Below are 12,252 nucleotides of genomic sequence, written 5' to 3' on the forward strand. Positions count from 1 at the left end.
TCTCGGCTCCGCGGATGCGCTCCGGCCTCTCGGCCCCGCACCAACCCTTCAGCCCCGCTCCGGCCCCTCGGCCCCGCGGGTGCGTTCCGGCCCCTCGGCGGTCGCGCAGCATCTCCCCGCCGACACCGTCCCCCCGGCGCTGAGGGTCGCGGCGCCCCCCGGCTCTGCCCATCGGGACGCGGGTGCGGGATGTCCCCACGGGGACTGGTGCTGGCCCTGGTGCTGGCGCTGGCGGAGGAGCTGGGGCTGGCGCTGGGGGCGGCAGAGGGGGGGGCAGCCGCCGTCGGGGCCGCCCCACCGGGACCCGCCGCTTTCCATCGCGCCGCCAAGGTGAGGAGAGTGGGATGGGGGGACATCCACGCGTGTGTATGTGTGTGTGTCCCAAGCCCCAGCCCGGTGCTTGTGTTCCCACAGGCGTCGTGGAGGCTGCCCGGGCGCTACGTGGTGGTGTTGCAGGAGGGCAGCAGTGGGGCCGAGGTGCGGGGCACGGCGCGACGTCTGCGAGCCCGGGCGGCTCGGCGGGGACACCTGACCGAGCTTTTGCACGTCTTCCACCTCCTGCCCGCCTTCCTGGTGAGGATGAGCAGCGACGTCCTGGACATGGTATGTGAAATGAAAGACAGGGTCGTGGCACAGGGCAGTACCAGGGGTAGGCACTGGTGGGGGGAGGCAGTTCCCACTTCAGGGTGAACAGGAGCTTTGTCCTCCCCACAGGCGCTGAAGCTGCCACATGTGAAGTACGTTGAGGAAGATGCCTACGTCTTTGCTCAGAGCATTCCCTGGAACCTGGGCAGGATCGTGCCACTACAGCCCAACTCAGGCACCTACAGCCCTCCCAGTAAGCACTGGGGTGTGAGGGGGTGACCATAGGGGTTTGGGGAATGGTCACTGACCCCATCCCCTCTCCTGATCTTGAGGGATGGGGATAGCCCCCTGCCCCATGGTGCTGTGGGTCTGGAGCTGCATTTTGAGAGCAGGCCAGATGGTCTGGGCTGACTGCAGTGGTGGTTGCCTTTCCCCCGGCTGCATCCCTGACAGATAAAGGTGAGCTTGTGGAGATTTATCTGCTGGACACCAGTGTGCAGAGCACCCACCGGGAGATCGAGGGCAGGGTGTTTGTGACTGGCTTTGAGAGTGTCCCTGAGGAGGACAGCACCCACTTCCATAGGCAGGTAAGCCCCAAGATGCCACATGCTGCATTCTGGCAAGAGCATTCCCCTGCATCCACCAAACCCTGGCTAGGCTTGTGAGACTTCCCAGAACAAGGGGGAGACTTGGCTTGGGGCAAAATGCTGGGCAGGACATGCAACAGCAGGAGTTGTGGTCCTGGGAATATTGGGGCCTTCCATGTTGTCTATATGAAGCTGTGGCTGAGCAGGGCAGGGCTTCTTTCTGGGGAAAGCAGTCTGGAGGGGCACAGGTGCGCATCAGGTATTGTTGCAAGAGGTAATCCAGGCGGAATGGAGCGGGGAGGATGCTGTGGGATTGCAAACCTGCTTAGACGCAATGGGCTGGGGCATGAAACTGGGATGCCTGCTCCAGGCCAGCAAGTGCAACAGCCATGGGACCCACGTAGCCGGGGTGCTGAACGGGCGCGACGCCGGCGTGGCCACGGGCGCCAACATCCACAGCTTCCGAGTGCTGAACTGCCAGGGGAAGGGCACCGTCAGCAGGACCCTCATGGGTGAGTGACCCCATGCCTTGGAGAGGAGCACGTTCCCTTCTGGAGCGCCCTACCTCGTCCCCCTCCTGCGATAGTGTCTTGTCCCTCTCAGCCCTGGAGTTCATCAAGATGAGGCTGGAGGCTCAGCCCTACGCGCCACTGGTGGTGCTGCTGCCCTTGGCCGGTGCCCACAGCCATGTGCTGAATGCTGGCTGTCGGCGCGTGGCTCAGGACGGGGTGGTGATTGTCGCGGCTGCTGGCAACTACAAGGATGATGCCTGTCTCTACTCACCTGCATCTGAGCCAGAGGTATAGGCTGTGGGGGTCCCCTGAGGCTTGGGCACATGCAGGGACATGGTGCCACCTTATTCCCTCCTGTGCCAGATCAGCTGAGTGGGCTGGGGCTGTGCATCCTGTCCTGCCTGTGCTCCCCTCTGTCGCTGCCCTGGCAGGTCATCACCGTCGGTGCCACCAACAGTGAGGACCAACCCGCCTCCATCGGCATCCTGGGCACCAACTTTGGCCGCTGTGTGGACCTGTTTGCCCCAGGGGATGACATTGTCGGTGCCTCCAGTGACTGCAGCACATGCTTCACAGCACAGAGCGGGACCTCGCAGGCAGCTGCGCATGTGGCAGGCGAGCTGGGCTCTGGTGGGGGCAGGAAGGGCTGGCCCTCCACTTGCTGGTGCTGAGCACATGTCCCTGTAGGTGTAGGGCATCAGGGATGCCTCAGCTGGGGACATTTTTGTGTGCCATGATGCCATGGTTTTGGCATGTTTGTCTCATTTGGGTGCTTCTGCCTGCACAGAACTCCCACATCCCATGCGTGTGGGCAATGGGCTGCAGGGACTCCTGTCTCTCTGGAGTTATGTTGCTCAAGGGAATGTTGTGTAGATATCTGCATGTCCCCTGGTTCTCACTGCAGTCCCCTGGGCTCTTGCAGGCCTTGCTGCCATGCTGCTTAGCGCTGAACCCCAGCTGAGCCTCGCCGAGCTCCGGCAGTGCCTCTTGCACTTCTCCACCAAGAATGTCATGGACATGACGTGGTTCCCAGAGGACCAGAGGCTCCAGACACCGAACAGTGTGGCTGGGCTGCCCACACAGCTGGGTGCAGGTAAAGACCTTGCTGCCTGCTGGGTGCCTGGCAGAGCTCTGTCCTCATCCAGAAAGAAATGCTGGGATGAAAGCAATGGTATGTCGGCAGGGCATGTCCCTCCCTGAGCTGTGCCGGGGATGGCTGAGCCTGGGTTTGCATGCAGAGGGTGGGGAAGATGGAGCCTGGTCTGTGCCATGGGCACTGGGTGACACTGTGGGTGTCACTGTGGGTCCACCCCACCGCTGACACCATGGGCCCTGTTGCAGAGGAGCAGCAGCTGTACTGTCGCTCGGTGTGGTCGGGGCTTACCCGGCACACCCCGGCTGTGGCTCGCTGTGCCAGCACCGAGGAGATGCTCAGCTGCTCCAGCTTCTCCCACAGCAGCAGGCAGCTGGGGCAGCACATGGAGGTGAGCAGTGTGTGTGGAGGCAGAATTACTGCCCCCAGGGTGCCCCCCAGCCTCGAAGGCCCCAAGCACCCCAGTGACACCCTGTGCTGCCCTGGCTGCAGGACAAGGATGGGCAGAAGCACTGCGTGGCTCACAACGCTTTCCAGGGCCAGGGAGTCTACGCCATCGCCAGGTGCTGCACACGGCCCAGGGCCAAGTGCTGGATCAACACCAGCTCCTCAGCAGCTGAGGGGGCCAACTGCTCCCCACAGGACCACATGCTGACTGGTAATGCCTGACATGGCAGGTTACAGACCCTTGAGCCTGATGGCCAAGGGTGTTTCTTCCAGAGAAACTCTGGGACCTGGGGTTAAAGAGTGGGGGTTAAAAGAGTGGGTGTGGGTGCTGGGGTGGAGGGAAGGAGTACATGTGGTGCGTGCATGGAGGCGAGGAGGCTCAGGTCTCATTCAGGACATTCCTTGGCACCTGTGTGTGCACTGGGACGCTGCCATGGCTGCCCCATGCTGACAGCTCCTCTCCCCCTGGCAGGGTGCAGTTTCCACTCCCCCTCCATGGCACTGGGTGATGGAGGCAGACCTGTCACGGGGCTGGGGAGCAGGCCCAGCCGCTGTGCAGGCAGGACAGAGGCAGTGGCACACGCCTTGTGCTGCCCTGCTGCCAGTCTCGAGTGCCAAGTGAAGGAACACACGTCCCTGGGCTCTGAGGAGAAGGTAGGGATGGGGAACACCCCTCCACTGGGGTGTTGTCCTTTTCTCTGCTTGCGCCTCTGCTACCATCATGGCTGTCCCATCCCCAGCCTTCACTAATGTCCCCAGTTGCTCACCTGTAATGGGAGAGCCCACCCAGCTGGGTGACACCAGTCACATCACTCTGAGTCCTGGGGACCACCAGGAATGGGCAGGCCCCTGCCCCTTTGGTGGCCTGTGGAGGATGACCTTTTCTCCCCCTTAGGTGACGGTGTCCTGTGACAGCGGCTGGACACTGACGGGCTGTAACGCCCATTCCCAGAGCCCTGGCACCACAGGAGCCTATGCCATGGACAACACCTGCGTGGCAGCTGGTGTTCCTGGCACCAGCACGGCTGTGGCCATCGCCACTTGCTGCCGGAGCCGGCAATAGGGACGGGTTGGTGGCTCTCCTGGCCTAGTGATTCCAGTACACCCCGGATGGGTGCTGTGCTGGACCACCCTATCCCCTGCTCAGGACCTGTTCCCAGCATTGTCCAGGCTCCAACATGTGGCTGCTGACAACCTCTGTGTTCGGGATGCTGTAATGGTGGGGTACAAGGTTGTCACCCTCTCACACACAGCAGAGTCGGGATCCAGGGTGGGAGCTCTCCAAGCAGGCCCCGTGCATCTGGAGCCCTGTCCCATTACTGGAGTCAACACAGAATCCTTTCCCTGCCACATGCCGGGTCCTTCTATAAACACCCTGACTGTACAAGCAATGTGTTGTCAGCCAACATGACAAAACTAGTACCTTTTTAAAGAAAAAAATACTGTGGTGAGGATTTCTCCTTTCTTTCCTGCTTCGTTGCTCATTAGTTGTCAGCTAATGCTGCTTAGCACCCGGAAAATCCTAGTTTAGCCATTTTGGGGCAGTTTTATAATTGCCTACTCGTGTTCCTAGGAGAATTCTTTACTTTTGAGTCAAGTGTAAGGGCTGTAGTTTAAACAGTCTGCTTGTTTAATTAGATTTTAATCTGCATTGCTACAGTCAGCTACTGCTTTGTTAGTGCTTTTTTTTGTTGTTAAGTCAAAGTTAATGATCTGCTGGTGTTATGTGTTAACAGTTTCCCTTTCAGGTCCCCACAACACATAGAACTGGTTGTAATTCCTTTTAAAAAAAAAAAGAGAAGAAAAAGCTTTCATAGCACCTTGGTTTTTACATTTGTACCTTAAATATTTATTTGGAATTTTATAAATAAACATTTTATAAATGTCTTTTTAAAATAAAACTCATAGACCAGTGCTCATATGATCCATTGTCTGACTTCATGTACATCCCCATGGGGAACCGGTCTGGAAAGGGGAGCTGGCACCCATCCAGCAGGGATGCTGCTCCCCCAGAAGAGCTCTGCTTTGTTAGTGAACCAGCCACAGGCCCCCACCTCGGATCTGTTCCCTGCCTGGGGTCCAAGGTGTCCCTGGATAAGTGCTGGCACACTCAGAGGTCAGTGCAGACAGCACAGGTTCCCTCTATTGCCACAGCTGGGCGGAGCTCTAGGCAGGGACTGAGTCGTGTTGTCCCACACACACACATACGCAAGAACAGAAGTTTGTTTTAACAACAGAGAGTAGGGCAAGAGCTTCCAGTTATGGAAACAAACATTACCCAGCTTTGAGGAAAGTGCCCTTGTGCTTGTTTTGCTGTTGTTACTAACACTAGGCTTCACTTGGGAAGTGGTGGAGCCCCACAATAAAGATAAAGCTTGGCTTGGATTGATGCACACAGCAGGGAAAGGCTGAGAAGCACCAGAAGCCACCAGAGCTGGGTCTCACTTTTCTTTCAGTTTTTAATAGTCTCCTGGTACAGCAGGGAAAGGCTGAGAAGCACCAGAAGCCACCAGAGCTGGGTCTCACTTTTCTTTCAGTGTTTAATAGTCTCCTGGTACAGCAGGGAAAGGCTGAGAAGCACCAGAAGCCACCAGAGCTGGGTCTCACTTTTCTTTCAGTGTTTAATAGTCTCCTGGTACTACAATGTATAATTTGTGTGGTGTTACCTGAGGACAGATGAAAAAAATAAAGCTTGATACCACAAGCACCAGGTTAACCTGTCAAACTTCAGGCAGTTTGGGTGTTTTCCCCATCCAAAAGCACCTTGCAGTTCTGTTGCTCCAGCTTTAATTGGCAAGAGAAGACAGATCCAGCACAAAGCACCACTTTGAAAGGTTGAAACTAATTCTAAGTTGTTAACTAAAGCTGGCAAAAGCCCAACCCTAATCTAAACATATAATTACATGTCACGAACATAATTACAACCCATAACTTCATCAGCTAAAACCTGAGTTTTGCACAAAGAGGCAGAAAACAAAAAGGGATGTCAGCCTGAGAGCTCCTGGACAGTTTTGAGACAGCAGGTGATTTTTCAGCAGACTCCTTAGGCTGTAACTTCTCAAAACATGCACCAGATATTTCAGCTCTGACTTCCCTGCAAGAGGGGAGGATCCAGCAGAAGGTGTGAGCTTGTTCCGTGCATGATAAGCCAGATAGAGTTTTCCCAGCTTAGTTTAAGCATACATAAGCCTGGTGGAAGGAAACAATATTAAAAGATTAGCTCTTGCTTAGCATCTTGTACTTGGGTAGGCAGAAAAGCCTCTCACATTCAGGAGAGCAGTGCTGATCCCAGGGATGCTGTGGGCAGTCCTGGCAGCAGTTTGCAATGCCTATCCCATACTTTCAGGACTGCCAGTGGAAAGCACTGGCTGGGTCATGCTGGAAAGGTAAAAGTCCTTGTCCTTAGAGCAGAGGACAAAGGCAGAGTGGGGATGGCAGCCCAGGCTGCAGCTCCTGGTTTCCCAGACAGGGGAGCAGGGGAATACTGGCTCCGTGGCACTGCTGCATGTCCAGCTCTGCCCCTCGCCCCCACAGAAGACGCAGGATGAGTGCACATCCAGATTAACCACAAATCTGGGATCTGACACACAAAAGCCGCTCTAATCTGCGACTGTGAGCAGGGCCAGGGTAAATCATTCTGCTAAGAAGGTCAGGAGGAGCTGCTCAGAGATACAAATCTGACAGTGCACCAGCACAAGGAGACACAGCGGTGCAGCTCCGGCGGCCGCTCAGCTGCTTCCATTTACTCTGGACAGGAGCCAAAATGGCAATCAGGGCACCCTCTCAGGGGTTATCATCTGCAGGGCTGACCTAAGGAGTTTCAAGGTAAGAGGATCAACAAGACGAGAGCGCAGCAGCGTGTGCACGGTCTAAAGATTACACTAGCTTTCTGTGAAAGGAATAACTTTATTCCATTGACCAGGAATCCCAAGACTGTTCATCAAGACTGCCTATTTTTCCAGTGCCAAATGTCTACGCGTTAATCGGACAATATCTCCCCCAGTGCTCACAGCCAGGATGTGGCTGCTCCTCACTGAACATTTTGTAAACTGTATAAAAACATTTTCATCCAAAAAAGATTGGCAGTAAAAATTACAACATAGAAATGCATCACAATTTACACAAAAACTAGTTTTTGTTGAACTCTATTTTCCAAAAAATAATCTTCAGCAGGTTCAAATGACAGCAGATGGAAACAAAAATAATTGACCAAGTATCATCTTATTGCAAATGATAACCATTGACTTTGTACAAGCGTGAGCAGAACCGTGAAAAAGTTTGTATTGGTTTCAAGTATACAGTGGTGATGAGCCATCCTGATGCAATTCCCATCAATGCTTCCCTGGGCCTGTGGGTATCGAGGATGTTGTTTCCATAGGAAATAACAAGAACCTGAAGTGACAAGTGATGCCAACCCATAGGAACAATATCAGCTTCTTCCATCACCATCACCGCTGTGTACTGACTTCTTGGGGAGATTTATGAGCCATTAACAATGCATTAGGGATGGGGGGAAGGAAGAAGGGGTGTCCGTAAGAAATGATTTATTCAAAATTAATTTAAAACATCACATTTAAAATGTCCCAGCACATTATCAGAAACATTTATAAAATGCTAACTCTGCCATGTGTCTATGAAGACATTGTTTGGAAAAGAAAGTGAGAGATTCACTACAATGCCACCCTTACTTTGCACGTGCAATTCGTGACGACGGCTCTCTTACCCCACAATAAGTTAGAAAGCTGTACAGCTGACATCAGATCTGATGGTTACTTCCAACAGTGAAATGACTGGTTACTTTCAATATTAGTGCATAACAGTGAAAAGCTGTCTGCTGCTTCGTGTTTCGGCAACAGCATGTGAAAAAGAAACAAAAAAGGCACTTTTTGGCTGGTTGTGCCTTTAACTTGGCAAATTTATCTATTCTGGAGGTACCCAGGCACTCCTTAAGATGTCCCCCATTTCTGTGCATGTTTGTTTATATAATTTCTTTAAAGTAAGGCAGAATCCATAAATAAAGGCAAAAAGCAGTGCAGAAAATGTGACAAACGCAAAATGTACAAAAGATGAAGTTAGTTGGCACAAAAGAAGCTTGTTTCCAGAGCCAGAAATCACTGAACTGCACTTAACATGGAAAACAAAACTGTGCTCAAATCATCCCAACTGGTTTCCAGTTGTTTGTGAGCAAATTAAAAGAGCTGTGATATTTTAAACGTTGCCTGGTCAAGTGAAAATATGAAGCCAATTCATTCTTTCCCCATGTTAAAATTGCTATAAAATCTGCACAACAGTGTTCCCAGCTCACTCAAGGAATTATTCATCATATACAACCAATACCAACTTTCTCAGTAATTTCAAAGCATAAGCAAGTGATTGCAGATCCATGACTGAGACTACATTTTATTCAATATGTCTCCAAAGGTTAAAAAAATTTAATGAGTAAAACTGCAACAGAATTCCTTCTTAAAGTGCTTTTTTGTTTCAAACTACTCATTAACTTCTTTTTGTTTTTAATTCACCAACATCCTTGAATAATAAATGCTTGCATACCTAGAGAACAAACCTTTTTTTTTTTACTGCCCTTCCCAGTTGTCTGAAGGATTTTCAGAAGGGTACCAGCAAAGATGACTCATTCTAGAGCTCCTCAACCAAACCATTCCATAAGGAATCACTCTCCTTATAGAGCAATCTTGCTGATCTTTCTCATCAAGAGCTTTACAAATTAGCAGGGAGACATATTAAATACAGAAGTCCTTATGTAAACCCATTCTTTAACTAATATTTTACAATGAAATGTAAGTCATCACACATCTTTACAGAAATTTGAATATTCCTATTCAATATTATCAGAAAGATTAAAAATTTGCCCTCCATACATAAGGACAGTCTGTTTGTTTTTTTTTTTCCTGTATAAAAACCAAAAGAATTTTTTTTGCAGCATCACAGAAAAGCAACAGTTTTACATTCACTCATTTAATGTTCACATAAAAATTCAACCACTAGCGTTTGTGTATTTGATAAAATCTTCTTGACACACTGTTTTCGGTATTTGGACTGTCACAAGCTACTGCAGGTGAAGATGCAGTTTTCTAGAGCATTTATTGATCTGAAGCCTTCATGGCTAAAAAATGCTTTTAGCTTTCAGGGAAACAACCTCCTCCAGCATTGCCTCTGGTCCTGTAAAGCCACTGCTCTCCCAGGCATAAGCAACACGACTCCAGTTCCAGTAGGTACCAGGCATTAAATCTTTGAGTTGATCTGTTCTTGTGTCCATAGGCATCTCCTCTATGGGTCAACATCATCAAGGTCACTTTTGGGCTCACCAATCATCATAGGAGACTCTGAGCCCTTTTGACACACACAAAAGATGGGGAGAGAAAGATACAGCACGTTACTTTTGTTGTGTGTACGGTCAGTGATGGTTCTGAGCCGAGCCCCAGGAACCAGCTGCCACAGAGCAACACAACAGAAAGTAAACTTGCCCTTATTTTACCTGCTGCAGGTGCCTCTCCCCGTTCTCGTTGGCTGGACTGCTTTCTGACCCGTTACTGCTACCAGACTGATCCTTCTCGTTGAGCAAGGCTGTGGCATAGGCCAGTGTGTCCTGAGTAAGAAAACAGCCCAAGAGTGTCAGGGGCCATGGTGATCCCTTCATTTCATAATCATATTTTTTTAAAATTAGTTCTAAAACAACACAGCTGCTGTAGTGTGACAGCCAAGTCACCACAGGTAATTGTGAGTATTGACTAATATCATTCAAGGGTTATTTTTTTCAGTAACAACCACAGGGTCTGAGCTTCTAAAGGAAGAATAGTCTTAAGTGCACTGGAATATCATAGAATCACAGAATTGTTAAGGTTGGAAAAGACCTTTAAGATCACCAATGTCCAACCCATGTCCTCAAGTGCCTTATCCACATGTTTTTTGAACACTTCCAGCGATGGTGACTAAAGCTGCCAAACCCAAAGATGCTAACTGGAGAGCAAGAAAGGAAATCAGCAGGTTTAACATGATCTCCTAGGACTGACACATACCTGTGCTGAAATAGTGCGCTGGAAGGTTTTGGCAGTGGATGTTTCATTGGACACGTTACTCTGTGGAGCCCAGTAATGTTCAGACATCTGCATAAAAAGCCAAGAGAGCCATAAAATTGCCATATGAGTTTCACATGTGTAAAGTCTCAGCCACTTGTGATGGTAGGTGAACTAACAAGTCTGGAACAAACTTCCTGAATCCTCTGGCAATGAGCTGGAGATCCGGGACACAGACAAGCACACACTTTACATGCAGCCAGAACAGCCAGAGAGGTTATTGCCCCTCAGCTGAAAACTAGGAAACAACTCCCTTTATTTGCACATGCAAGTTATGGAGTTCCAGCTGAAGAGTGATGGATTCAGGGTTTACATGAGCCAGTACAAAGTAAAAATGGGTACAGCAGGACTACCCAGACCTGTCAGCAGCAGCTGTCAGGATAGAAAGGCAGCCTGGAGCTGGGATACTATGGAGTTGTACATGCAGTGCTGTGAAACCCAGCATGGCCCTGCTTGGGCCAATTCTGCCGAGTTCCAAGTTTCCTAAGTGTCCATGGATATTTACTAATGTTGGCCAACCAGCATTAATTTTAGAGAGAAAAACGAAAACTACATCTGTGGGAAGAAGAGTTGTACCTGTCGACAGCTGTGCTTTGTGCAAAGCTGTGATGATTCTGTAAGGAATCCACTCATTTACACATTCTCTTGCATCAACACACAGGCAAAGGAAAACTGATTTTTTAAAAACAGTGAAGCCTTGTAACACAAACACAGTGGCATCGAAGCTTCCCACATGGCAAGGAATAATCATTATGACCATTTCACATTTGGTTTTATACACTGTAAATGTATCTATGCCTGAAACACAAGGGGCTACTGAACTCTCTGCATTGCATTAGATCTAGCTGCATTCAAAATGTCCTTGTAAAAAATGAAGTAGCTTGTATTTTGCCTTTAGTCATCTCAGAAAGTCATCTAGAGGATGGTGATTTCATAATTCTCGCTGTAAACAATTTACAGTTTCTCTGTTACAGCCAAATTACCTTTTTCTGTAGCCACTGCACAGCCCAACTCCAATGGTGGGAATTCTCCTTGAAATAATCTTTTGCAGTAGGGCACCTTGGGAATTGAAATTATATTCATTAGTCAGGAACAAGGCATTCCGGCTAACATAAAAAAATACAAAGACCTCTCTGTCTTCGCGCTTCTGCCCTCTGTGTGCATTGTTATCACTGCAAACTTGGACTTAAACTGTACAGACCTGTTACTAATTGAATTAGCAAGAGCAATAATACCTAGCAAAAATTACACAAAGCAGTTTACTACACAGCTTCACATATTTCAGAACTATGCTTAATTGGGACATATGCCAAGATCTAAACAAAGAGAATTTAGGAATCATAATATTTCAAAAATCTGTGACAGTTTCCTTGTGTTTATCTGGTGTTAATGCCAGGCTCCTGCCCTACAGAATGACCTTTGCCTTTACAAACAGGAATTAGTGTTACCTAAGAAATCCATTCAGGTACTAACCAGTGAAGATTTCACTTCATGTTGACACATGTACTATCAAGACCTTTGAGCACCAGTAACAAAGGATAAAGCTGACCAAAAATAGAGTAGTAGGCTAATTAGTCACAGGGGGACCTAAGGCAGGGATGACGTTAAGGTCTCAAACCTGAATTACTCACTTCTGAGCCAAAGTAACAAGGAACTTGACACACTGGTAGCAACGACTGCTGTCCACATGGTTGCTGTGGTGCATCAAGGCTAGGGGGAAGAAACATATGGATTAAACCCCACAATTCAGCTTTCTGTGTACCAGCCAGTCTGAAAACATAACAAGATGAGTTAAAATTTTAAGTTGGGTAGTAGAGTTGTTTCCACAGATGTTAGCATGAGTATTTGTATTAAACACACTGCTGTACTGCTGGCAGTTTTCAGTACTTCCACAACTCTATTGGATTAAAAATAGAATTACACTGCATTTTCACTTT

At 49.5% G+C, this 12,252-nt stretch overlaps 2 protein-coding genes across 3 annotated transcripts in view; one reads left to right on the forward strand and one right to left on the reverse strand.

The window, feature by feature from the left end:
• On the forward strand, positions 1 to 5,141 carry PCSK9 (proprotein convertase subtilisin/kexin type 9). The gene is made up of 12 exons (XM_032696091.1): positions 1 to 330; positions 415 to 603; positions 715 to 838; positions 1,039 to 1,172; positions 1,543 to 1,684; positions 1,776 to 1,972; positions 2,116 to 2,299; positions 2,607 to 2,777; positions 3,026 to 3,168; positions 3,270 to 3,435; positions 3,697 to 3,878; positions 4,120 to 5,141. Exons 1-12 carry the CDS (start codon positions 190 to 192, stop codon positions 4,285 to 4,287), a joined length of 1,941 nt encoding a protein of 646 aa, XP_032551982.1. The 5' UTR covers positions 1 to 189; the 3' UTR covers positions 4,288 to 5,141.
• Positions 5,142 to 7,110: 1,969 nt separating this feature from the next.
• Positions 7,111 to 12,252, reverse strand: part of USP24 (ubiquitin specific peptidase 24) — a 62,711-nt gene continuing 57,569 nt past the window's right edge. For both annotated transcript variants that reach the window (XM_032696090.1, XM_032696088.1), the window contains 5 exons: positions 11,947 to 12,025; positions 11,299 to 11,374; positions 10,259 to 10,345; positions 9,718 to 9,828; positions 7,111 to 9,572 (listed from right to left, as the gene is read on the reverse strand). In XM_032696090.1, coding sequence (XP_032551981.1) covers positions 9,510 to 9,572; positions 9,718 to 9,828; positions 10,259 to 10,345; positions 11,299 to 11,374; positions 11,947 to 12,025 — 416 coding nt within the window. In that variant the 3' untranslated portion in view covers positions 7,111 to 9,509. The remainder of the gene's footprint in view (positions 9,573 to 9,717; positions 9,829 to 10,258; positions 10,346 to 11,298; positions 11,375 to 11,946; positions 12,026 to 12,252) is intronic.

The sequence above is a fragment of the Chiroxiphia lanceolata genome, chromosome 9, assembly GCF_009829145.1.
Source record: "Chiroxiphia lanceolata isolate bChiLan1 chromosome 9, bChiLan1.pri, whole genome shotgun sequence".
Classification (NCBI taxonomy): domain Eukaryota; kingdom Metazoa; phylum Chordata; class Aves; order Passeriformes; family Pipridae; genus Chiroxiphia; species Chiroxiphia lanceolata.

Coding starts and splice junctions, on each gene's coding strand:
- PCSK9 (XM_032696091.1), top strand. CDS start 190: ATGTCCCCACGGGGACTGGTGCTGGCCCTGGTGCTGGCGCTGGCGGAG. Junction 604..714: donor GCAGCGACGTCCTGGACATG/GTATGTGAAATG, acceptor TCCTCCCCACAG/GCGCTGAAGCTGCCACATGT. Junction 3,169..3,269: donor AGCTGGGGCAGCACATGGAG/GTGAGCAGTGTG, acceptor CCCTGGCTGCAG/GACAAGGATGGGCAGAAGCA.